Here is a 25,818-nt window from a genome sequence, read left to right on the forward strand (position 1 = left end):
GTGGCTCAAGTTGGGGTCTAGACGAAGCTCAGTGACCTTTAGTTGGTGAAATTTGCTGATGGGTGAGTGATAGATTGGTGGCTTCTTAGCCCAGTTCTCTCTTGAGAGAAATGTTCAGAAGGGAGTAGGAACCATCAGCCCAGTGCACACTCTGGGGGCTTAACCTTCCAGTTACCCATCTAAAGCAGAGCTGCCTTCTTCCGATGCCCCAGAACTCGGAGAATGGGTTTGCTGAGGGCTGGGAGAAAGAGGGGGGGTTGGGAGGGAGAAAGAGAGAGCTCCCCAAGAACCTGTTAGCGAGCATAAATCAAACCACCATCCACTGTAAGGAAGCAAAGATGTTTATTGACGAATTGCAATCCGGGCCGAGATGGTGACTGGTGTTAGTCTACCAAACTCGACCCCGAACAGGGCTCAAACCATACAATTTATAGGAATTCAGACTACACTCAGGGAGGGGGAGCACATCACCTTATCAACCTACATCTAATAACAGGCTATAGCAAACACAAGATCTAATCATTTCAAACTTAGCAAAAGCATGATCCATTCAAAGCAAAGCGCGGGCTAGTTTCAAATATAGTAAGATCACACAACCAATAGAATTCAACCAGGCACATCCTCCTGCCATCGGCTATGACCACCCATCCGGTGGGCAGCATACCACAAAGTCTGTTCAAAGGTCCTGATAAGGCTTGTCCCCATGTAGGGTCCTTCGAACAATGGGTGGCCTTCACTGATAAGGTCCTGTTTATTCAAGGGGAAGGGGCAAAGAATTTTCCACCTCATACTACAAGCAACTCATACTAAAAACACTTAACAAACAACTGCATAAAAAGAAAATTTCAAGGCTACTGCCTTTTACAGAACCCTCACCCTTTCTGGACCCAGGCCCTGTGGTAAGGGGTCCCTGGAGCCTGTCTCAAGTGACTGACTGCCTGCCTGTCATGGTGATGTATTGCCCTGTCCCCTGGTCCCTCCTGCTCTGTGTGCCACTGTGACCTTCACAGCTGGCCTTCTTGGGGCCTGTCTGCTTCTGAGGACCCTTCAGGGAGAGTGAACTGAGTCTCTTTGGCAGTAGCACTCGTCCCCCCCACCACACACACACCCCTGTTCCCTCCTCTGGCAACCTGTGACACCCCTCACTATACCCGCTCTGCATCACCTGAATCCCAGAAGAGCTGCAAGGGACTGATGGGGGGAGGGGGACCCTGACACCCTCTGCAGCCCCTCCCACTGCTCTGGCTCCAGCCCGACTGTGTGAAAAGCTGAAGGAGGTGTGTCTTTGTCTGAGGTCATACACACACCAGGCTCTTCATGACAGCCTCTCCTCTCCCATAGCACCCCCACTTTGAGTTTCAGCTCAGCAGCTGCACAGCCTCCCCATCCTACCCTGCACCCCCTTTGTCTGCAGATCGATAACTGACAACTCACCACAACCTCCCTCTTTGAATTTTTCCTTTTTTGGTGACTGTCCACATTGTGTTTCCTGGCATGAACAGACATTTGTTTTCTACAGAACAGCACATCTCAGTCGCCGCCGCACCCTCTTCCCCTGCACGGGCAGACCAGGAAGCCCCTTTCAGGCTGGGAGGTAGCGGGAAAAGAATCCTGAGACCTGTGATGGGCTCGTGCTGAGATTTTCCCAGAGAAACTGGGAGGGTTTCGCTTGCCTCTGGCTGAGCCCGCATATGCCAAGCCTGCCGGCCTTGAGAACAATCTGGGTCTCTCTCTTGGACTTGAGGGCTGGCTGGGCTTTGCCTCTGCCCTCTGCTAGGACTTCTGAGGCTGGGCACTGTGCCAGGGTTCACACACAGCGTTTTAGCACCAGCATTAGAGCTGCAGGGCCTGGACCATCAGTGTGTTTGGTGGTGTCTCAACTAGCTTACAAAAATAAAAAATCAGTTTTAGAATTTGACAACACTATTCCCCCCCTCCCCCCCGCCCCCAAGTCTTGTTTGACATCTATTAATCACCTCCTGGAACAAGAAGCTTTTGTGACTTTTTTTTTTTGCCTCCAGGGTTATTGCTGGGGCTCTGTGCGTGCCTGCACCACAAGTCCACTTCTCCTGGAGGCTATTTTTTCCTTTTTGTTGCCCTTGCTGTTTTATCATTGCTGTGGATATTATTATTGTTATTGCTATTGTTGTTGGATAGGACAGAGAGAAATGGAGAGAGGAGGGGAAGACAGAGAAGGAAAGATAAAAATCTACAGACCTGCTTCACCACCTGTGAAGCAACCCCCCTGCAGGTGGGGAGCTGGGGGCTCAAACCGGGATCCTTGCGCTTTGTGTCATATGCGCTTAACCCACTGTGCCACCACCTGACCCCCCTTTTGTATCTTCTGTTCCTGGCTTTATCAAGATACCACAAAGGGGCAGGGCAGTGATGTACTTGGCTGAGCACACATGTTACGGTGCACAAGGGCCTGGGTTCGAGCCCCTGCACCTGCAGGGAGAAAGATTCACATGTGGTGAAGCAGGACTGCAGGTGTCTCTCTGTCTCCCCTTTCCCTCTCGATTTCTGTCTGCCTCTATCCAATGGTAAATAATGATAATAACAAAAGAAAAAAAAAGAACACTTAAAAAAAAAGAGAGACATCATGGACACATGTTAAGTGGAAGTTGAGTATCTTCACAGCTTGGTGCCAAACGGTTAGCACAGTAGAGTAAATGCCCTGTCACTGCCCTGTGTGTGTGTGCTTTTGTCTAGTGAGGACATTTCAAAAGTACTTTCTTGGGACTTGGATGGTGGCAAAGTGGGTTAAGCGCACATGGCACAAAGCACAAGGACTGGCTTAAGGATCCAGTTTGAAACCCCGGCTCCCCACCTGCAGGGTGGTCGCTTCACAGGTGGTGAAGCAGGTCTGCAGGTGTCTATCTTTCTCTCCCCCTCTCTGTCTTCCCCTCCTCTCTCGAGTTCTCTCTCCTATCCAACAACAACAGCATCAATAACAGCAACAATAATAACTACAACAATAAAACAACAAGGGCAACAAAAGGAAATAAATATTAAAAAATTAAATTAAAAAAGTGCTCTCTTGACAGCTCTCTTTATAACCTTATAAAATCCATTCCTTTTTTTTTTTTTTTGCCTCCAGGGTTATTGCCGGGGCTCAGTGCCTGCACTATGAGTCCACTGCTCCCGGAGGCCATTTTTTCCTTTTTTATTCCCTAGTTGTTGCCTTTGTTGTTGTTGTTATTGTCATTACTGTCGTTGTTGGATAGGACAGAGAGAAATGTAGAAAAGAGGGGAAGACAGAGAGAGGGAGAGAAAGACAGACACCTGCAGACCTGCTTCACCACTTGTGAAGTGACCCTCCTGCAGGTGGGGAGCCGGGGTTTCAAACTGGGATCCTTGAGCCAGTCCTTACACTTCACGCCATGTGTGCTTAACCTGCTGCACTACCACCCGGCCCTCATAAAATCCATTCTTGTTGGGGGCCAGGTGGTAGTGCACTGGGGCTGCAGAAAGACACCACAGCACTGCTCCAATACTTGTGAAGCTTCCCCTTCCCCATATGCACTGCCAGTGGTGACCAGAAGCTGAAACCAGGTCTTCCTGCAGGGCATCGTGTGAGCCACCTGCCCGTACCCTCCATAAACGCATCTTTATCCATAAAGAAGGGTTCTGCCTGCCACCTTTCTGCTGCCTGCTGGACACGCCTTGGTTTCCTGTAGTTCTGGGCTTTGAGGCTTTGGAGTTTGGTATCTGTGTTCTTGGCTGATGCAGACATGCCCAGGAGGGAGGGTTCGAGTTCAGTCCGTGTGCAGTGGTGCTAATGGCAGCCTCCTGTCTCATCCCCTTGTGGCTGACTGCATGCCTAGCTTTCAGTCTTTCTGTCCCAGGTGGTCTTTCTTTCTTTTTTTTTTTTTTAAATATTTTTTTATATTTTTATTTTCTCTTTTGTTATCCTTGTTGTTTTTCATTGTTGTTGTAGTTATTGTTATTGATGTTATCACTGTTAGATAGGACAGAGAGAAATGGAGAGAGAGGGGAAGACAGAGAGAGACAGGGAGAGAAAGACAGACACCTGCAGACCTGCTTCACTACCTGTGAAGCGACTCCCCTGCAGGTGGGGAGCCGGGGGCCAGGTGGTCTTTCTAAACTTGTTTGCTTAGCCATATTTCAAAAGATAAGGAAGCAAAAAAAGCCCCCAAGCCCATGTCTTGCTGAGAATATTAATCAGGACGAACCAGGAAGAGCTTCCCTGCTATGTGTGGCAGCCTTCCCTTCTCTTTTGCTTCAGGAACTGGATGCATTCATGCCCTACCCTGTTGAGATAGTACCTGGCAAGATCTACATGGGCGATTTCAAGCAAGCCTGTGACCCCAAAGTGCAGAAAAACCTGAAAATCAAAGCGCATGTCAACGTCTGCATGGAGACAGGGCCATTGTAAGTACAGTTCCCACCCATCTCTTTTTCCCAACTTGTCACTTGTTCCTGCAGGACTCCCAGTGCCCTGCCTACACGCAGCTGAGAAGACGCTTGGAGGCGAGTAAGGGCTGGAGCAGGGCTTCTCCCCACCCCTAGACTCGCCTTTGTTTTCCAAAAGGCATTCTTTTTTTTTTTTGCATCCAGGGTTATTGCTGGGGCTCCTTGCCAGCACCAAGAATCCACTGCTCCTGGAGGCCATTTTTTTTTCCCCTTGTGTTGCCCTTGTTGTTGTAGTCTTGCTGTGGTTATTGTTGTTGATGTTGTTTGTTGTTGGATAGGACAGAGGGAAATGGAGAGAGAAGGGGAAGACAGAGAGGAGGAGAGAAAGATAGATACCTACAGGCCTGCTTCACTGCCTGTGAAGCGACTTACTTCCCTGCAGGTGGGGAGCCGGGGGCTCCAACTGGGATCCTTAAGCCGGTCGTAGTGCTTTGTGCCATGTGCGCTTAATCTGCTACACTACTGCCCGACCCCCCCCCCCCTTTTTAAAAAAGATTTTATTTACTAATGACACAGATAGGAGGAGAGAGAGAAAGAACCAGACATTACTCTGGTACGTACATGTGCTGCCAGGGATTGAACTCAGGACCTCATGCTTGAGAGTCTAGTGCCTTAGCTACTGTGCCACCTCCCAGACCACTCCAAAAGCCATTCTTTTTATTTTGAGCACTGCTCAACTCTGGCTAATGGTGGTGTGGGGGATTGAACCTGGGGTATTAGAGCCTCAACTTGAGAGTCTCTGCAGAACCATTATGCTATCTACCCCTGTCCTAAAATCCATTCTTTCTACCATCTAAACATGATGGCCTCTTGTTCTAGATGGCTTTGCCCATCTCAGGCCTTCTGAGAAATGACTCCTCTTAGTCCTTCCAGGCAGTAGTCATGGAACACAGCTGACCGGTGGCTTCGGAAACAGTAGACCCTTCTTCCTCGGGGGTGTGGAGTCTGGCAAGTCTGAGATCAGGGTTCTGGCAGACCTGGTGTCTGGGGGAAAGCTTGCTCTCTGAATTGTTGACAACTGTCTTGTCACTCTGGAAGAGGTGAGACAGCAGTGGGGAGAGAGAGAGCTGCAGCACTGCTCCACCACTCATGAAGCTTCCCCCCAGCGTGCTAATGTTTGTGCTCTACCAGGCGCACCGCCACACAGCCCCTAAGGTCTCTTTTAAAAAATATTTTATTTATTTATTAATGAGAGGGATAGGAGAGAGAGAAAGAACCAGACATCACTCTGGTACATGTGCTACTGGGGATTGAACTCAGGACTTCATAGTTGAGAGTACAACACATTATCCACTGTGCCACCTCCTGGACCACCTAAGGTCTCCTTTATAAGGGATTCTAATACTGATGAAGGCTCCTCCCCCATGACCTAATAATCACCCCCCTTAGGCCACATCCTCAGCTACTGTCACTTTGGGGGCTAGGTTTCAACGTGTGCACTTGGGGACTTGGGGAGGTCCACACATCCAGTCTATAACCTCTGGGCTTCAGCTGTGTTCTGGTCTGACGGACATGCACACAGACTCATAACACTACTGTTCAAGGAGCAAGAAAGTTCTTTCTAGCCTTGCTTGTTAGCCTGTGTCCACCCAGCTGTGTCCCGGATCTATTTTGCCCTCATCTTCCAGTTTCTGACACAGCTCAGGAAGAGTTTATAGAAATCACACAAAAATTTGGTAAGGATTCTGGTAACAACCAAAATTCAACATCATATAAAAAATCAGTATATTTTTTAATTGATGTATAAACAGAAGATACAACAAGAGAAAAGATACAAGGGCGGATATGGATAGCATAATGATTCTGCAAAGAGACTCTCATGCCTGAGGCTCCAAAGTCCCAAATTCAATCCCTGGCACCTGGCACCACCATAAGACAGAGCTGATTAAAAAAAAGTGCTCTGGTTAAAAAAAAAAAGGGGGGTGGGGAAGAATACACAGGAAGGGTCCCAGTGTTGGCATACCTAGTTGCACACATTACAATATGCAAGGACCCAGGTTCAAGCCCCCACCTGCAGGGGGAAGCTTCACAAGTGGTAAAACAGGGCTGCAGGTGTCTCTCTGCTCCCTTTCTCTCTTCCTGTTAATCTTCCCCTCCCCTCTCAATTTCTCTGTCCAAAATAAAGAAAGAAAGATGTCGAGAATCTCCAGGACCCCAAAGAACAAGGTATGTGCAGGGTCTTTTTAAAATAAAAAAAAGTACAATTTTAAGGAGGGAGATAAAGGAAGATAGAAATGATGGGAGTCGGGCAGTAGCACAGCAGGTTAAGCACACATGGTACAAAGTGCAAGGACCGGCATAAGGTTCCCGGTTCGAGCCCCTGGCTCCCCACCTGCAGGGGGGTTGCTTCACAGGTGGTGAAGCAGGTCTGCAGGTGTCTCTCTTTCTCTCCCCATCTCTGTCTTCCCCTCCTTTCCATTTCTCTGTCCTGTCCAACAATGACAACATCAATAACACCAACAATAATAACTACAACAACAATGAAAAACATGGGTGACAAAAGGGAAAATAAATAAATATTAAAAAATTAAAGAAATAATGGGACAGATTTTCAGGGGTAGGAAACCTTACATTGTGATCATATCTGTCCTCTGCCAAGGAATCTACAGATTCAGAAGGATCACAGTCAAAAAGTAAAGTGCAGGGGCTGGGCGGTAGCGCAGCGGGTTAAGTGCACATGGCGAGAAGTGCAAAGACTGGCAAAAGGATCCCTGTTCAAGCTCCCAGCTCCCCACCTGCAGGTGTTACCATGAGTGGTGAAGCAGGTCTGCAGGTGTCTGTCTTTCTCTCCCCCTCTCTGTCTTCCCCTCCTCTCTCCATTTCTCTCTGTCTTATCCAACAACAACAGCAAGGACAACAATAACAACAACAATAAAAAAACAAGGCAACAAAAGAGGAAAAATGGACTCTGGGAGCACTGGATTCGTAGTGCAGGCACCGAGCCCCAGAGATAACCCTGGAGGCAAAATAAATACATATATTTTTTAAAAAAGTAAAGTACGTGTCTGTGTAAGTAGATAACTGACTATTTTCATGTAGAAAACTTGGTTGAGCTGACCTAGAACTCAGTGCTTCAGGTTGACCTTTTAGTAAGAAGAAAAGGTAAGTGGTCCAGGAGGTGGCGCAGTGGATAAAACATTGAAGTCTCAAACATGAAGTCCTGAGTTCAATGCCTGGCAGCACGTGTATCAGAATTTAAAGAAGAAGAAAAGGCAAGATCAAGTATAAACATGGCTTCTGCCTTCTGGCCCAAAGAGCAGCCAAAGCCGTGGAGAGAAGTGCCAGTGTCTGGGAAAGGAAGAGAATCTATAGAGGTGAAGTCAGGACTGGGTGGTTCTTCCTCCTCCTCCTCCTCCTCCTCCTCTTCTTCTTCTTCTTCTTTTTTAAATTTTCTTTATTCCCTTTTGTTGCCCTTGTTTTCTTTTATTGTTGTAGTTATTATTGTTGTTATTGATGTTGTTGTTGTTGGATAGGACAGAGAGAAATCAAGAGAGGAGGGGAAGATAGAGAGGGGCAGAGAAAGATAGATGTCAGTCCTTGTTCGGGCGCCATTATGTCAGCCCCACGTTGGGCGCCATTATGTCGGTATGGCTTCGCGAGAGGAGACAGACGACCCGGGACTCATGGCTGGGTTGTAAGCAGTATCTCTTTATTCATGCAGGACGCAGCACAATCTAAGCCAAGCTAAGCTAAACCTAACACTACAACTTCAACTTACGACTACCAAAACGAACAATGTTGTTCTTATATACTTTCCAAGTAGGGTGTAAACAGGATGTGATGTAGAGAGGGTGGAGAGAAAAGTGACTGGTGAAAATCAGGGTGTGACAAGGAGAGGGGGCGGAGCAGGCGAGAATTCTACCACTGAACCACTAATGCCCTGGAGGGAGTGTGGTGCTTTATGTAAATGTAAAAGTGATTTATGTAAATAGACCGCTTTGAATGGGATCAAACCAGTCCCTATATGTTGGTATGCATGAGACCCTTTCTGTTTCATTTGGTTTAAATCCCCCCTGCTTAACACTATTCTATTTACATAACCACTTCATTCTATTTATATAACCACTGTTAACAAGTTCCACCCTCCCTCCAGGGCATTTGTGGTTCAGTGATAGGATTCTCGCCTGCTCTGCCTCCTCTTTGTTTCCACCCTACTTCGCAAGTATATATAAAGACAGCATTGTGAGTTTTACAGTACCTTTAGTTTAGCTCAGCTCGGCTTAGATTGCGCTGCGTCCTGCATGAATAAAGAGATACTGCCTACAGCTCAACCATGAGTCCCTGATCGTCTGTTACCCGCCCGTGAAGCCAGCCTGGCGAAAACAACATAACCCGTCGAAAACAACACCTATACAGGCATACCGGTGTTTGGTTAAGCAGAAGCCAGGGGGAGCTGGCATACTACCCAACAGATAGACACCTGCAGACCTGCTTCACTGCTTGTGAAGCGACTCCCCCGCAGATGAGGAGCCGGGGGCTTGAACCAGGATCCTTAAACGCAGGTCGTTGCACTTTGTGCCACCTGCACTTAACCTGCTGTGCTACCACCCGACTCCCTATTATTATTTAAAATTAAATTTATTATTGGATAGAGAGAAATTGAGGGGGCAGGAGAGGTAGAGAGGGAGAGAGACAGAGATACCTACAGCCCTTTTCGCCACCTGTGAAGCTTCCCCCCTGCAGGTGGGGGCTTGAACCTGGGTCCTTGTACATTGTAATGTGTGCAGTCAACCAGGTGCGCCACCACCTGGCTCCTATGGGTGTTACTTTTGTATTAGGAGTTCCTGCTGAGACGAGAAACCCCATGGAATTAATAGCAGGCTAGATGCTGCAGAAGAGAAGGGAGAGGACTTGAGGATGTGGTGGTAGAAATTCTGCAAAAATGAAACAGGGAAGAAGACAACGTAAGGAAATCCCTTACGCAGAATGTCCATGAGATTGAGGCAGCTTCTGGTGGTGTGACCTGCAAAGACGATCTGTGAGGACAGGAGAGTGGGAAGACAAAAACAGGCTAGAAGAAGTCAATGCCAAGAGGACACTTCACCATGGGCAGGGACTTGGGTTCAAGCCTCTGGCCACAACAAAGGAGCACCATTTAAAGAGAGCTTCAGGAGAAGTAGGGAGTGGGGGTGCCATGGCATCTCTCCCCTCCCCTCCCCTCCTCTCTCCCCTTCCCTGCTGCTGAATAAAAGAGAAAAGAAAGAAGGGGGGTTGGTGGTGCACCAGGCTAAGTACACATAGTACTGCGTGCAAGGACCCGCCAAAGGATCCAGGTTCCAACTTCGCTCCCCACCTGCAGGGGGCGTGCCTCACGAGCAGTGAAGCAAGCAGGTCTGCAGGTGTCTCTCTTTCTCTCTCCTCTATCTCTCTCTCCTCTCTCAATTTATTTCTGTTCTACCCAGTAAAATAGAAAACATGGCCACAGAAGCAGTGAATCTGTAGTGCTGGCACAGAGCCCCAGCGATAACCTAGAAGCAAGCAAACAAACAAACAAAAAACCACTGTCAGGAATGGTGGAATCACTCAGGTGCCATGAAGCCCCAGCAAAACCCTGGTGGCAAGAAAAAGGGCTGGGCGGTAGCGCAGCGGGTTAAGCGCAAGTGGCATGAAGCACAAGGACCGGCTTAAGGATCCTCTTCGAGCTCCCCACCTGCAGGGGAGTCACTTTGCAGGTGGTGAAGCAGGTCTGCAGGTGTCTATCTTTCTCTCCCCCTCTCTGTCTTCCCCTCCTCTCCATTTCTCTCTGTCCTATCCAACGACGACATCAATAACTACAACAACAAAAAAGGACAACAAAAGGGAATAAATAAGAAAAAAAAAAAAAAAGACATGAGTGTTGTAAAAGGAAAAGGATCCCACGTGGGAATCTGAATCTCTAGAAGGAATCAGATCACTAAAGAAGATAATTCTGTCACTAAATAGGAAATACTTTCCTTCCTTGGTTTAAAAACAGGATTGATTAAAGGAGAAAGTAACTGGGAGTCGGGCTGTAGCTTAGCGGGTTAAGCACAGGTGGCGCAAAGCGCAAGGACTGCTGTAAAGATCCCAGTTCGAGCCCTGGCTCCCCACCTGCAGGGGAGTCTCTTCACAAGCAGTGAAGCAGGTCTGCAGGTGTCTGTCTTTCTCTCCCCCTCTCTGTCTTCCCCTCTTCTCTCCATTTCTCTCTGTCCTATCCAACAACAACGACAACAGTAATAACTACAACAATAAAACAAGGACAACAAAAAAGGGAATAAATAAATAAATATTTTTTTAAAAAAGGAGAAAGTAACTGATGTAGCTTGGAATCATGGTCTGTGGAAAGGAGCGGGCATGTCTGTTCTGTATTTTTTTTTTTTGCCTCGGGTTATCTTTGGGGTTTGGTGCCTGTACTACAAATCCACTGCTCCTAAAGGCCATTTTTTTTCCCATTTTGCCCCAGTTGTTGCCCTTGTGTTTATGTTATTGTTGCCATTGCTGTTGTTGTTGGATATGACAGAGAAATTGAAAGAGGAGGCAAAGACATAGAGGGGGAGAGAAAGATAGACACCTGCAGACCTGCTTCACCACTGGTGATAACACCTGCAGGTGGGGAGCCAGGGACTCGAACCGGGATCCTTACTTTAGTCCCTGTGCTTTGTGCCATGTGCCCTTAACCCACTGCACTATGCCTGGCCCCCTATTTTTTTTAGAGAATATTTTTTTATTATCTCTATTTACTGGATAGAGACAGCCAGATATCAAGAGGGGAGAGAGAAGTAGAGAGACACCTGCAGCCCTGCTTTACCACTTGCAAAGCTTTCCCCCTGCAGGGGGGGCCTGGAGTCTTAAACCTGGTTCCTTGTACATTGTATTATGTGCACTCGATCAGGTGCAGTGCCACCACCCGGCCCCTCTCTGTTCTCTGTATCTTATAACTGTGTGTGACTCTACCGTGATCGCAACAGCCTGCTTAAGTCGTTGGGAAGACTTTTTGCCAGTACGCTTAGAAATTTCAGATTAAGTGAACACATTTCTTGAAGGACTCAAGCTACCCAAGCCACTGGGAGTGCTGGGGGAGAGTTTAGACTGCCAGAGGACCAGCTTGCATGCCCAAGACACCAGAGGTTGGAGGTTCAGTCCCTGGCACTGCCTTATGGTCTCTGTCTCTCTCCCCCCTTCCCTCTTGATTTCTGTGTCTATCCAATAAAATCTTAACAGAAAAGGGTGGGGGGTAGATATCCTAATGGTTATGCAAAAGAGATTCTTATGTCTGAGGCTCCCAATTCCCAGGTTCAGTTCCCCACACCACTACAAACCAGAGCTGAGCACTGCTCTGGTATTAAAAGAAAATAATAAAGTATATTAAAAGAGGGAGTTGGGTGATAGTGCAGTGGGTTAAGTGCACGTGGTGTGAAGTGCAAGAACCAGCATAAGGATCCCAGTTCAAGCCCTTGGCTCCCCACCTGCAGGGGAGTTGCTTCACAAGTGGTGAAGCAGGTCTGTAGGTATCTTTCTCTCTCCCTGTCTTTGTCTTCCCCTCCTCTCTCCATTTCTTTCTGTCCTATCCAACAACCACACCATTACCAACAATAATAACTACAAGGGCGACAAAAGGGAAAATAAATAAATATTAAAAAATATAGGGGAGTTGGGTGGTAGCACAGTGGGTTAAGTGTACGTGGTGCAAAGCGCAAGGTCCGGCATAAGGTTCCCGGTTTGAGCCCCCGGCTCCCCACCTACAGGGGAGTCACTTCACAGGCGGTGAAGCAGATTTGCCGGTGTCTATTTTTTTTCTCCCCCTTCTCTCTTCATTTCTCTCTGTCCTATCCAACAACAACCACATCAATAACAGTAACTACAACAAGGGCAACAAAAGGTAAAATAAATATAAAAAAACACATATGAAAAGAACTAAGAACTAAAAATCATCCACATACACATACAGATGGGCGGCAAAATAAGGCCCCTGGATAGTAGACCCGCTGTGCTGTGCACATCCCAGGTTCAAGCCTAGTCCCCACTGCTTACAATGAAGCTTTGGTGCTGTGTTGTCTCTGTCTCTCTTTGTCTTTATCTCTGCCTGCCTGAAAAGTCAACTTGGAGCGGTAAAACCCCTCAAAGACCGAAAATAATAAATATAACTTAAAAATCCCTAGACACTCAGAACTAAATTTAAAAAAAAATTTATATGGTCCAGAAGGTGGCGCAGTGGATAAAGCACAGGATTCTTGACCATGAGGTCCCAAGTTCAATCCCAGGCAGCATATGTACCAGAGCAATACCTGATTCTTTCTCTCCCTCCTTTCTAGTGAATAAATAAATTCTTTAAAAAATTATTTATTATTGGATAGAGACAGAAATTGAGAACAGGAGGGGGAGATAGAGAGGGAGAGAGACAGAGAGACACCTGCAGCCCTGTTTCACCACTCGAGAAGCTTTCCCCCTGCAGGACCTGGGGCTTGAACCCGGGTCCTTGCGCAATGTAATGTGAGTGCTTAGCCAAGTGCACCACAGCCTGGTCCCAGAACTAAACTTCTAAATAGCTTGTGGATCAAAGCACTCACAGTGGAAACCATGAAGTATCTTCAGCTGGATGGAAATGAAAATACGACATTTGTGGACTTGGGAAATGGGGGTCGGGAAGCTCACCTAGTGGTGAGGCAAAGATTCCTGCCTGAGGCTCTGAAGTTCCAGCACCACCATAAGCCAGAGCTGAACATGCCCAAAAGAAAGAAGGACGTTGGGGCCGGGAGGTGGTGCACCCTGTTAATTGCACATAGTATGAAGCACAAGGACCTGCTCAAGGATCCGGGTTTGAGCTCTGGCTTTCTACCTGCAGGGAGGTTGCTTCACGAGCAGTGAAGCAGGTCTGCAGGTATCTATCTTATTCTCCCTCTTTTTTTCTCCCCCTTCCCTTCTCAATTTCACTCTGTCCTGTCCAATAAAATGGAAAAAAAAAAATGGCCTCCAGGAGCAGTGGATTCATAGTGCTGGCACCAAGTCCCGGAGATAACCCTAAAGGCAAAAAAAAAAAAAAAAAAAAAAAGCTTGTGAAATGCAGCTAACCTGTGCTTACAGGGTAAATCTATACCCTTAGATGCTTCCATTTAAAAGAAGAAAGGCGGGGGGAGTTGGGTGGTAGCATAGCAGGTTAAGCACACATGGTGCAAAGTGCAAGGACTGGCGTAAGGATCCTGGTTTGAGCCCCTGGCTCCCCACCTGCAGGGGAGTCGCTTCACAGGGGGTGAACAGGTCTGCAGGTGTCTGTCTCCACCACCAACAACCCACCTTCCTACCCCCCGCAGCCCTCCACCCCCCCTTCCCCTCCTCTCTCTGTCCTATCCATCTAGGACATCAATAACAACAATAATAACAAGGGCAACAAAAGGGAAAAAATAGCCTACAGGAGCAGTGGATTTCTAGTGCAGGCACCGAGCCCCAGCAATAACCCTGGAGGCAAAAAAAAAAAAAAAACCTCTTAGCAAAGTAAAGCTAGAGGGAAGCCCCTTTAACCTGAATGTTCAGGTGTGTGCAGGGTGGCCTAGCCACAGAGGGGAATGTCTCTGAACTAGTAGAAAGTCCTACAAAGATCTCTTCCATTTAGTTTTGAAGGCGATGCTGACAGACTGCTGCACATCCGGATACAGGATTCCCCGGAAGCCAACATCCTCCCCTTCCTGCGGCATGCCTGTCACTTCCTTGGTAAGGATCATGGTCCCCCCCATAACCTCCACCAGGCCTCCCTGCACCCACCATGAAATTGGAGTGTAGGCCTGCTCTGGTGTGGGACCTGGGGGAACTTTCTCATCCTGTCCTCCTGTCCGATCCACGGGCAGGGGTGAGATGGAAGGAAGTCTGGGGGGCCCCTTCCAGCTCTGATTTCCTGGTGATCCCCTTCCCCCACAGGGAGGCCCAGTGCCCACCATTCCCTCCTGAGTACAGCTGACCTCATGGAGGGGGGGTGGGGTTGCAGTCACCCCCAGGGAACAAGATCTCTGTGGAAAGCCAGGGCCTGGCCAGGACTGCAGGCTTGACACCAACTTGCTCCTTTGTCCCCCTCCCCCCTCAGGGCCGAGAATGGAATTTTGGCCCAGACACACCCTCCTCTGCTCAGGAACTGGACTCTCCCTCCCCTCGATGAGCTGAGCTTCAGACTTCCCAAGTGTTCCCCTGAGGGGCGGCAGAGCCCTATGACCCACTCTGATCCCTGCAGGGGGTATCTGACATATGCTGGCCCTCTGTAGCTGTCCATCATCTGTGCTTTTTCTACCAATACTTAGCAAGGCTGGCCTCACTTCACACAAAGATAAGATCTTATCTCATCCATAGAAAAGATCTTTTCTCTCTGGTCCTGTCGCAGAGTGTGCTGGCTAAGGATCTAAGGATCCCCACCTCCACCCCACCATGCTGTCTCCTGGCCTCTGGGGCTGTTGCTCAAGCCACCCCTGGACTAAGCAGTCTGCCGCACCCGCCTGCTGAGGGGGTGCTGTGGCTTGGATAACAGGCCCAGGCCCCTAGGGCCAGTGAGTGACGGCCCCAGGCCGTGGCCGTGCTGCCTCTGCCAGCATCCAGGTGCCCTTGGGGATCCAGCCCCTCATTCCCACCCAGGAAGATCACCTGGAGGCAAACCTTCTGGGGGCTGGAAGCCTGAGCTGGGTAGAGGGGACCATCAGCCAATCCCAGGCTTCCCACTGGCCGGCGACAAAACAGGGTCTCAGAGCTGGCACATGGCTGGCCTGGGACCTGCCAAAGCTGGCCATCCCACGGGGACCTAGACCCTGGGGAAGAGGGCCTGCCATGCGTGACACCCTCCTCCCCCTTCCTACCACAGAAATCCACCTGGAGCTCGGCTCTGTCATCCTGGTCTTTTCCACACAGGGCATCAGCCGCAGCAGCGCCATTGTGGTGGCCTTCCTCATGCACTCGAGGGAGCAGACCTTGAAGGTGTGTGTCTCCTGGTCCCCTTCAGGAAGTGGGGAGGCGGCAGAGCTAGCCCTGGGAGGGAGGGAGGGGACCTCTGGGTCCAACCTGCCATCGCATGTGGCAGTGATGCTCTGGTTCTCTTCCAACCTTCTCACCTTTCTCTCTCAAATAAACAAATCTTTTTTTAAAAAAATCCTCCTTTACCTTTGAGAAGAGCAGGACTCAAGAGACCTCTGCCAGGAAGCCCCTGAACCCCAGTGTGTATGTGGGGGGGAGGTTGCCTAACCAGACCCCACTGCTAGTGACCCTGGATGTTGGCCCAGCATGCTCCTGGGTTACAGCTGTGTATATGTGCAGGGTCATTAACCTTAGTCCCCCTGTACTGTAATCACCACGACTTCTTTATTTTAATTAGTATCTTTATTTATTGGATGGAGGCAGCCTGAGATTGAGAGGGAAGGAGGTAATAGGGAGAGAGATAGACAGACACCTGCAGCACTGCTTCATCACTTGCAAAGCTTTCCCTCTGCAGGTGGAGGCTGGCAGTTTAAACCCGGGTCCTTGCACATTATAACATGTTCACTCAACCAGGTGCACCACCACCTGGCCATGATTTCTTTATTTTATTATTACTGTTATTTTGCCACCAGGATTCTCTCTGGGCCTCCATGCCTGCATGATGTCACTATTCCTAGAGGCTGTTTTCCCCCTTTTTTCTTTGTTTTTTTGCCAGAGAGAAACAGGGTGGACAGAGACACTTGTAGCACTGCTCCACCACCTGTGAAGTCCCCTGCCTCCACAGCAGGGCACCAGGGGCTTGAACCCTGGTCTTTGCACATGGCAACATGCATATATATGGATGTACCCTCCACCCCCACTTCATTTTGTAGTAGGAACTCAGGTGAACAGATAAACCAAATGTAGTGTCTGTGTGCTGCACAGTGGTCTGCGCATAACCACAGAGTAGCAGCCTGTGTGAGACGAGCTGACAGGTGCAGAGAAGCACTGCTGCCCTGTTACAGGGGGAGACTCCAGATGCTTCTGCTCTGTCTTTGTGGGTGCAGAAGGACCAGAGCTCAGTCCTTCTGCACCCACATGACAGTGCACCTAGTACTCAGAGGCACACCCAGTACTCCCCCACCCTCCACACAGAAGTGAGAATACACAGAAGCTGCCTTTGACTTTTTGTCTTTCTGGCAGTTCCGGGACCTGCTGCTTCAGTGTCCAGCCCCTCAGCCACTTTGCTGACCTTCTGTCCCTGTCACCCTGCCCCAGTTGGCTCTGATCTACCTTGACATCTGCTTTCCCTCCCTGCCTTCACAGAGGTCCTGGGACTATGTCTTGAAGTGCCAGAACAACATGTGTCTCAGTCGGAACTTGGTGGCGCAGCTGTCGCAGTGGGAGAAGATTGTCCTCGGGGACATTGTCACGGACATCTCAAACCCACGCTACTGACTTTCTGTGGTCCAGCTCTGGTCTCCAAGAGCCTCCTTTGAGGGCTGCTCTTATGAGGAGGGGCAGGGGTGTGTAACCAGCTTGGTCTAGAAAAAAAAAAAAAGCCTTTGCTGCCAGAAGCCTCCTGTCCGCCTCCGCTGTGGTTCTTCCTAGGTCTGTCCCTCCTGGCCCGTGGCAGGTATCCTCTGCTCAGACATGGGAGAGCCAGGTTCCTAGCACTGCACTCCTGAGCCTGCCCCAGTGCCCTTCCTGACCTGGACCTTCTGGGGGCTTCCTGGAGGGCATTGTGGGAAGAGGGACCCCCGCCCCCCCCCCCCCAAGCCTACCTGACCCAGTCTTGGCCTGGTCTCTGCAGATCACAGAACTGTCCAGCCCTGGGGCCCTTGAGCTTTCTAGAGACCCTTTGGGCCTGGAGGGTGTTCTCCCGGTCACCCACTGCAGCACCCACGCAAGAACCCCGGGGTCCAGAGTGGGTGTCCGCCTGTGGTCAGCCAGCAGATGCCTCCTTGTCACCCACCCAGGTGGCAGAGGGGCGGAGGGGCCGTAGGTTGGTGCCCCCGCCACCAGCCAGGGCAGAGCCTGGGCCATGGGGACCGGCCTGTCTGCGGGCAGCTCAACTCGGAGGCGGTGCAGAGCGCAGGGAGACTGGCAGGGGCCCCCCAAGGACAGAAGGTGTCAGAGGCTGGTGTCACTGCGGCCGCCCGCAGGACAGGTGGGACCCGGAGCTGGATCCCGCCGGGGCTAGCGGCCCTATCGCAGGCCCCACCTCTGGGTGCTGATTGGCCGGTATGGGAGGCGTGGCCTGCGCGCTGGGGCTCCGGGCCGCCTCCTATTGGGGGACGCAGCCCGCGAGCCCGGAAGCGGCCGGCCGGGCTGGAGGGCGCCGGGCGGGAGGCAGCGGAGCGGCGGGGGCTGCGCGCTGTCCACTCCGGGCTCGGGCCGCGCGTGTCCCGCAGCCATGCACCCTCCGCCCCCGGGCCCGCTGGGCGACTGCCTGCGGGACTGGGAGGAGCTGCAGCAGGACTTCCAGAGCACGCAGGTGAGCGCCCCTGCGGGCCCGGCGACACCGGCTCGGAGGTCAAGGGTCGCAGGGCCCTGGGATCGGGGTCCGAGACTCTGGGAGCCCGGGAGCGCGTCCCCAGGGCGGCGAGGGAGGCCTGGCCTCAGCCGGACGCCAGAGCTCTCAGCCCCAAAGGTAGACACGCCTCCCCCAGGGTCCCACCACGTCCCCGCCACCCGGAGCCCCGACCCTGCCGGCCCCGCCCCGCCCCGCCCCGCGCTGCCCGGCCTGTGGCCGCAGAGTGGGGCCACCAAGACAGCCTGGGTCGGTCACTCGGCAGACGTGCCCGGGAGGCCCACCCTGGGTGGCATCAGCAGCCTGCAGGCGCCCGGGGTGAAGGGCAGTCACCTCAGGGCCCCCCAAGTGGGAGGCAGGGCCTGCAGGGCCGGGGGCTGCCCCGACCAGGGCGGGTGACCCGGGAGGGTGCTCGCAGGAGCCAGCTGTGTGAACTCGGCTCTGTCCTGGGGGAGCACACCAGGCTCTGGGAGGCTCTGGGGGCGCGGTGGCTCTTCCTCAACAGAGAAGCCGGCCAGCAGGGTGGCCGGGTGGCTGGGGGCAGCGGCGGGCACAGGCCTAGCCCATCCACGGCCCCGCTCCAGTCTGGCCCGCTGCCTTCAGCACTCTCCCCCAAGGCCGGGCCTCTGCCCTGCCAGCCTTGCCCACACTGGCCCTTGCCCAGGCTCCGGGCTGCTGCTGGTCGGTACTCACCCCCCAGGGCAAAGTGCTCAGGGAGACTTGGGCCAAAGGTGGTGGGGGAGGGAGAGGAGAAGGGCAGGCCTCTGAGCAGGAGGGCGGAGGGCTGAAGCTGACTTGCCACCTGGGAGGAAGACCTGGGTGTGGCAGAGCAGAAGGCTTCAAGCCCACCCCTGGACCCCCACCCCATTCAGGGCAACAGGTGGGTGGAGGTGTGCAGGCTCAGTTTGGAAGGACAGGGACTCAAGGTGGGACTGGGAGGCATGGGGATAGCTTGGGATGTGTGGAGAAGAGGACATCTTCAGGGAGCAGGCCTGCTTCTGGGAGTCGGGGGCCTAGGGGCTTCCAGTCCTGCAAGAGGAGCCCCGTCTCCTTGTCTGTTGTGTAGGGATAGTGGCCTTGGAGGCCAGGCCCGTGCAGCACATCCTGTCTGTGTCCTGTCTGACCCGTCCTGAGAAGCAGCCGGCAGCCCAGCAGCGTCTGGCTTTATGTCCCCCAAACTAGCCTGTGCCCTCCCCCCACCCGGCCCCTAGGAGACCCACCGGCTATACCGCCTGAAGCTGGAGGAGCTGACCAAGCTGCAGAGCAACTGTACCAGCTCCATCACTCGGCAGAAGAAGCGGCTCCAGGAGCTGGCCCTCGTCCTCAGGAAGTTAGGACCCCTGCGGGCCCCCTCCACATCTCCTCCACGTCCCCTCCTGGTGTCCCTGGCACAGCTGGTGTTGTGGTTGGGACAGCTGGCTTCTCTGAGTGTCCCCTCTGGGTTCAGTTTTCCCTCCTGGCCCGAGGGTGTCAGATGGGGAGGGTGCTGGGAGTGCCCTTCTGACTCTGGCTTCTGTGGCCCCCGTAGATGCAAACCCAGCCTCTCGTCGGGGGCGGAGGAGGCTGCACGAGAACTGGAGAACCAGATCAAGGAGCGCCAGAGCCTCTTCTTCGACATGGAGTCTTTTCTGCCCAAGAAGAACGGGTGAGTCTTTTACTCAGAGCGCTGCTCAGCTCTGCCTTACGGTGCTGCAGGGCATTGAACCTGGGGCCTTTGGAGCCTCAGGCATGAGAGGCTTTTAAGCTGTGTCCCCAGCTCCACAAGTCTGCTCTGATTGGCCACCACTCAGAAAATGGCCCCTGTCCCCTCTCTGGGCTGAATAGTCAGGACACAGCTCTAACTTGGGGGAGGCCCCCTGAATGAGTGACTGCTCACCGTGATGGCTGCTTGGTGGCAGATGCAAGACGGAACTTGGCACAGGTGGGACAGTGAGGCCCGAGGCCCAAGTCCAGTCTGGGAGGCAAAAGCCAGTCTCCTGGTGTGTAGAGGAGTGAGGTTTCGGGAAGGACAGGACGGCAGCTGTTACAGGACTTGGGGTGAGAGGTCACTCAGGAGCCAGAGGGAGCCAGGCCACACAGGTGTCTTGGGCCCTGGAGAAGGCCAGCCAGAGGCACCGGTCGGGGTGCAGGCCAGGCAGCCGCAGGCAGCAAGGAAGATGGTGCGGGGGTGGGGTGGGGCAGAACCCTGGTGTTTATTATTTTTCGGAGTGTCATCAACAGAGACCCCCATGCCAGCAGACATCTGGGGAGCGCTTCTCCCAGAAGGCTGGGCAGGAAGGCGAGGCCTCAGCCTCCATATGGCCTAGGGTGAGATGCCAGCAGGAAGGGGATATGGGGGTGAGGACACTGGTATCAGGGTGTCAGGAGAGCCAGGACCTGGCTCTGACTTCACAGCTGCCTGGCTTTGAGAGGAGAGACTGGGGGCTGGAACTTAGTGTGAGGGGTGCAGGGCGGCTCCTGCAAGGGTGGACCGAGGGTGAGCAGGAGAGGGGTGCTAGCTGTGGGGGGATCCTGGGAGGTGGGAAGGACCAGGCACGGGGCTTTCGGCTTGTGCCAGCCAGGAGGAAGATGTGGAGAGGCGGGGGGGCAGTGGAGCATGAGGAGGGGGGCTAGGTGAGGCCACGGCAGGCCGGCGTGGGGGTGCCCCAAGGTGCCTTGAGACTTCTGCAGCTTCAGGCCAGTCCCTGACCCGCTGCAGCCCCTCACTGTCACTTGCTCAGCTGAGCTTCTGGGAGCAGGGTTGGTGGGCCTGACAGTGTGTGAGGAGGGTTGGGGTGAAAGGGGTGCTGTGTGAGGACACACACACACACACACACGTGGCTCAGGGACCCAGGAGGGCTGGGGGGCAGTGATGATGGGCGTCCTTCTGTGGGGAAGCCTGGTACTGGGGGGGTGTCAAGGTATAGCCCGAGTCCCAGAGTCAGGCCCTTCTGGACTGGGAGGAGGGTCCGGTGTGGACTCTGCTGCAGGTCCTTGGAGTAGGCAGGGGTGTGGTGTGGGGGAGGTGACCCAGGGCCACAGGGCTGGGAGGTAGGCACAGTTCCCTGGGTGGGGGGAGCCAGCCTGCCGTGGGGTGCTCTGGGTGGGGAGACTGGGAGGGAGGGGCTACAGGCAGGGAGAGAGCTGAGCCTTGGCATTTCCCAGGGAGGTGGCTTGTAGCACCCCAAGGCCGGAACCCAGCCCCGCCTGTCTCCTTGACCTCTCTTGACCGGTCCTGTCCGGCCCCCCTTCACCCCCCCAGGTTGTACCTGAGCCTGGTCCTGGGCAACGTGAACGTGACTCTCCTCAGCAAGCAGGCTAAGTGCGTGTGCATGTGAGAGTGCATGTTCCCAGCCTCCTCTCATTGAGCTGGGGGCTTGGCTTGCTCCCCCTGAAGTGTGTGTGGGCAGTGGGGGCTCTGCCAGGCTCCCCACTCAACCCGCCCATCTGCACCGCACCCCCCAGGTTTGCCTACAAAGACGAGTATGAGAAGTTTAAGCTCTACCTCACCATCATCCTCATCCTCATCTCCTTCACCTGCCGCTTCCTCCTCAACTCCAGGTGGGGTCCCGGAGACCCATTGGGCTGCCCCCCATGCCCCCCTTCCTGGCTCCCGCCACCTACCCACCCACTTACCCACCTTCTGTCCACTCTGGCCCCAGGGTGACAGACGCCACCTTCAACTTCCTGCTGGTCTGGTACTACTGCACCCTGACCATCCGCGAAAGCATCCTCATCAACAACGGCTCCCGGTGGGTGGGTGGGGGCATGGGGGGGGGCTGGCCTCTGCCCATTTCAGCCCCCCCCAGCCTGGGTGCTGAGGGGCCAGGTGTGACGGGCTTCCTGCCGCAGGATCAAAGGCTGGTGGGTGATGCATCACTACGTGTCCACCTTCCTGTCGGGCGTCATGCTGACCTGGTGAGTGGCTTGGGGTTCCCGGGACCTGGCTGGGGGCGGGGCAGGGAGGAGGCACCCCCACCTCACACCCCCTCTGCTCTGTCTCAGGCCCGACGGCCTCATGTACCAGAGGTTCCGGAACCAGTTCCTGTCCTTCTCTATGTACCAGAGTGAGTCCAGGGCCCCGCCTTGTTGGGGGGAAGGTGTTTGGGGGGGGGGGAGGTCTACACCCAGGCTGCCGTGTCACCGCCCCAGGTTTCGTGCAGTTCTTGCAGTACTACTACCAGAGCGGCTGCCTCTACCGCCTGCGGGCCCTGGGTGAGAGGCACACCATGGACCTCACCGTGGGTGAGTGGGGTCCCAGGATACCCCTCCCGGCCCTCCTGCCCCTCGAGGCTCACTAGCCTGCATCCCCCCCCCCACCCCAGAGGGCTTCCAGTCCTGGATGTGGCGTGGCCTCACCTTCCTGCTGCCCTTCCTGTTCTTTGGACACGTGAGTCCACCTGTGGCCTTGTCCCCCCCCAAGATGACCCAAAGTCTGGGCCCTTCTGTGACCAGCCATCCCCCCCTAGTTCTGGCAGCTTTTTAATGCGCTGACGCTCTTCAACTTGGCCCGGGACCCTGAGTGCAAGGAGTGGCAGGTGAGGGCTCCCCCCACCCATTGGAGGGTGGCTGGAACCTGGGCCCCCCCATTCCCAACTGGCTCCCCCCCTCCTGCAGGTGCTCATGTGCGGCTTCCCCTTCCTCCTCCTCTTCCTCGGCAACTTCTTCACCACCCTTCGCGTGCTGCACCAGAAATCCCACAGCCGGCGGCCGGGGAGCAAGAGCGAGTGAGCCCCGCCCACGCTGCCCGCCCTGAGGGGGCTTCAATAAAGGGGACGCACGGAGGGGCTTGAGCTCTGTGTGTTCTTGCGAGGGGGAGGGGGTCTGAGCACAATGACCGGACACGGGGCAGATACAGAAAACACACCTTTATTCCAAGGGCTGGGGGATATTTAAAATTATTTACACTCATTGAAAATCACGTGGTGGGGCCAGGCCCCAGCCCGGTGAGCAGAAAGCCCTTGCGGTGAGGCTGCGTGGCCCGGCCACCCTCGGCCACGGTCCCCGGGGCAGGTTCCGGGGGCTCCTCTGGGCCCGGAGCAGTCCTGTCACTGGGCTTGCTCCGATGCCAGACCCAGCGGACACCAGCCAGGAGGCCGGTGAAGGGAGTGAGGAGATTGACTGGGTGGGCGGGCGGTCGGGGCTGCGGGGTGGTCTAGCTCCACACGTCCAGGGAGTAGCGGCCCTTTGTCATGAGCTTCTTGACGTAGTCCACAGCCTGTGCGTGCTCCATGGTGCCCAGCTCCTCCACGATGTTGTAGAAGGCGTTCTGCACGTCCTTAGCCATGTTCCGAGCATCCCTGTGGGCAGGACGGGGGTGGTACTGGGGGCCTGATGGGCCCCCCGGAGGGCAGCGTATCCTCGGGCAACTCCCCCAGCCCTGCACCCTGTGCCCCTCACCCGCAGACGTAGATGTGGGCGCCCTGGTCGTGGATCAGTTTCCACAGGTGTTCCTTGTCCCTCTTGAGCAAGTGCTGCACGTAGACCTGGAGGGTGCCGGGGAGCCTGAGCCGGGCTGCCCCCACCCCGCTGCCCCCCACCCTCACCCCCTCCAGGGTGGCTGCCCGCCCCACCTTCTGGGGCTGCTCCCGTGAGAAGGCCACGTTGAGCTGGGTGAGGGCGCCCTCCTGGTGGAAGCGCTCCAGCTCCTCGCGGTACAGATAGTCCTCGTCTGAACGCCGGCAGCCATAGTACAGCAGCGTCTCGCCCACCTCCTTGCCTGCGGAGGGTGGGCGGCGAGGTGTGAGGAGGGTCCCCTAGCCGCACCCTACACACACACCCAGATCCCAGGCTCACCTTGCTGCTGCAGCCAGGCGCGCTCCTGGATGAAGCCTATGAAGGGGGCCACCCCAGTGCCGGGGCCCACCATGATGACGGGCGTGGTGGCCTTAAAGGGCAGGCGGAACTGGGACTTGCGCACGAACATAGGCACCAGCGCCCGGCACCCGTTCTCCCCGGCAGGCTCCTTGGTGCGCAGCCAGCTGGTGGCCACGCCTTTGTTGAGGCGGCCGGCCTTGGTCTCATACTCCACAGCCACGGCGCAGATGTGCACGGAGCTGGGGTGCACCTGGGGGGCAGAGGGGGCAGTGAGGCCTGGCCGAGAGCGGGGCACCGGGTCCGGGCAGCCCGAGGGGCCGAACCCCCACCTTGGAGGACGAGGCGATGGAGTAGTATCGCGCCTGCAGGCGGGGCAGCAGCTCACACAGGTGGTCGATGGGCGGCCGCAGCGACGGGTAGTCCTGCAGGATGGCCAGGATGTGGCGGCGGGCCTCCACCACCCAGCTCAGGTACAGCTCCTGCGGGGAGGGGTTGGTGAGTGGGGGCCAGGCCCGGAGGCTGGGGGGTGGAGGGGCCGGGGCCGGGCACCCACCTTGCCCTCGCCCGAGGATGAGGCCATCTTGCGCAGCTGCTCCTGCTCGGCGGGCTGGGCCGCGTACTGGGCTAGCTCGTACAGCACATTGGTGCGTGGCGGGTTGGTGATGTCCAGGTAGTAGGTGAGCGCCGTGCGGTAGGAGGTGGGGCAGGGGAATGGGTGCTTCTTGTTGGACTCCTCTGTGGGGGTGGGGGTGGAGGCTGAGCTGGGCCTGCGGGCATCCTGGTGCTTGCTGTCCCCCTACTCCACTGGGACCCCGGGCTCCCAGATGTCAGTGTGTGGGCCTTTCTCAGTCAGCACGGCCCCCAGGGTAGGGGGCTCCTTGCTTGGTGCAGCAACCTGCCACACACACAACCCCCCCCCCCCCCCCGCCCCCAGAGCTCGGGTTTGCACAGTCATGACAGGGTGACAGGCATTTGGATGTGGAGCAGGACGGGGAGGCCCAGGCCCGGGGGAGCCTTGCTCTAAGCTCCTCCAGTGCATGTGGCAGAGGGGACAGGCCTGGGGTGGGCAGAGGTGCTGACTGTCTGGGGGGGGGGCAGACCTGCAGCTACTCCCACCACCACCCCCCCATTTGCAGCTGGGGAACAAGGGGCGTCCTGAGCTTGGGGACTCACCATCGAGGTTGTTGAGGGACATGACGATGTCCAGGTCAGCCCCCAGGATCTCGCCAATCTGGTTGACCAGTGTGGAGTCGTTGGCGGGATACACAGCAACATGGTCCCCAGATTCATACCTGCGGGAAGGGGGGCACGGGGCTCAGGAGGAAGGTGTGTGGCTCTTCGATGGACCCTGGGGTGGGGTGGGGGTGTGTGTGGGGGGGTACCTGATCTTGGAGTCGGAGATGTCCAGTTCTAGGTGCATGAGGTGGCGTTCGCTGCCCTGGTTCAGCTTCCGGTTGGTGGTGACTGCGGCCAGGAACGGGTTCTTGGCATCGTAGGGGCTGGGGGAGTAGGGCAGCTTGAAGCTGGGCCAGCCTTCGGCCTCACTCCCACCCTCACAGGACCTTCTGGGTTCACACAACTCAGACCAGAGGCTGCGGATCCTCACACTTGAGAGGAAGCCTCTCACTGGATCCTCCAGCCCCACCCAAGGCTGTGCTCCCCACCAAGTGGGTGGAATAACTCAAACAGTCCCCCCAATGGGGACAGGGAGATGGGGGCAGGGCCTGACCTGGGAGCCCCGTGCTCTGTGCCCAGGTGGGCTGAGGGCAGAGGAGGCCCAGGCTCAGGAGGTACCCCCACTGCCCCCCTGACAGAAGGGGCCAGGCTCCAAGGAGGTGAGTCCCCAGGCCAAAGTCAGCTTGAGACCTAGGGCCCATGCCCACACCCGCTGAGCAAGGGCTGCTGGGAGGGGGCCCAGAGGGCCTCTGTGCAGTGAGGCTGGAAGCAGGTGTCTGTGTCCATATCCGGGCAAGGAGAGGGGACCCCCCTCCTGTGGGGCCCAAGGCCGACACTCACGGCTTCTGGTTTTCGTAGCTCTTCAGACGGCCCATCTCGCCCGTGTAAACCTTGGCAGTGTCCACGTCGGTGTGCACTGCCAGCTCGTATTGGCGGATGCTGGAGGTGGGGGAGGCAGTGAGGCCGGGGGCTATGTCCGATGCCCCCCCCCCCCC

At 54.8% G+C, this 25,818-nt stretch overlaps 3 protein-coding genes across 12 annotated transcripts in view; 2 read left to right on the forward strand and 1 right to left on the reverse strand.

The window, feature by feature from the left end:
• STYXL1 (serine/threonine/tyrosine interacting like 1) overlaps window positions 1-16,895 on the forward strand; it is a 37,876-nt gene extending 20,981 nt beyond the window's left edge. For 7 of the 10 annotated variants that reach the window (XM_060173473.1, XM_060173475.1, XM_060173472.1 and 4 more), the window contains 4 exons: window positions 4,250-4,395; window positions 14,003-14,100; window positions 15,230-15,342; window positions 16,645-16,895. In XM_060173473.1, coding sequence (XP_060029456.1) covers window positions 4,250-4,395; window positions 14,003-14,100; window positions 15,230-15,342; window positions 16,645-16,776 — 489 coding nt within the window. In that variant the 3' untranslated portion in view covers window positions 16,777-16,895. The other 3 variants (XM_060173476.1, XM_060173477.1, XM_060173479.1) reach the window with 3 other exon arrangements.
• Window positions 16,896-17,624: 729 nt separating this feature from the next.
• Window positions 17,625-22,617, forward strand: TMEM120A (transmembrane protein 120A). Its single transcript, XM_007517949.3, has 12 exons — window positions 17,625-17,815; window positions 19,063-19,181; window positions 19,380-19,496; window positions 21,093-21,152; window positions 21,296-21,391; window positions 21,493-21,582; window positions 21,683-21,748; window positions 21,836-21,897; window positions 21,983-22,075; window positions 22,156-22,220; window positions 22,300-22,368; window positions 22,448-22,617. Exons 1-12 carry the CDS (start codon window positions 17,735-17,737, stop codon window positions 22,559-22,561), a joined length of 1,032 nt encoding a protein of 343 aa, XP_007518011.1. The 5' UTR covers window positions 17,625-17,734; the 3' UTR covers window positions 22,562-22,617.
• Window positions 22,618-22,683: 66 nt separating this feature from the next.
• Window positions 22,684-25,818, reverse strand: part of LOC103108952 (NADPH--cytochrome P450 reductase) — a 39,809-nt gene continuing 36,674 nt past the window's right edge. The window contains exons 4-12 of the mRNA XM_060172323.1: window positions 25,664-25,811; window positions 25,030-25,146; window positions 24,821-24,939; window positions 24,201-24,382; window positions 23,977-24,126; window positions 23,627-23,897; window positions 23,404-23,549; window positions 23,231-23,316; window positions 22,684-23,130 (exon numbers count right to left, since the gene is read on the reverse strand). Coding sequence (XP_060028306.1) covers window positions 22,986-23,130; window positions 23,231-23,316; window positions 23,404-23,549; window positions 23,627-23,897; window positions 23,977-24,126; window positions 24,201-24,382; window positions 24,821-24,939; window positions 25,030-25,146; window positions 25,664-25,811 — 1,364 coding nt within the window. The 3' untranslated portion in view covers window positions 22,684-22,985. The remainder of the gene's footprint in view (window positions 23,131-23,230; window positions 23,317-23,403; window positions 23,550-23,626; window positions 23,898-23,976; window positions 24,127-24,200; window positions 24,383-24,820; window positions 24,940-25,029; window positions 25,147-25,663; window positions 25,812-25,818) is intronic.

The sequence above is a fragment of the Erinaceus europaeus genome, chromosome 15 (assembly GCF_950295315.1).
Source record: "Erinaceus europaeus chromosome 15, mEriEur2.1, whole genome shotgun sequence".
Lineage (NCBI taxonomy): Eukaryota > Metazoa > Chordata > Mammalia > Eulipotyphla > Erinaceidae > Erinaceus > Erinaceus europaeus.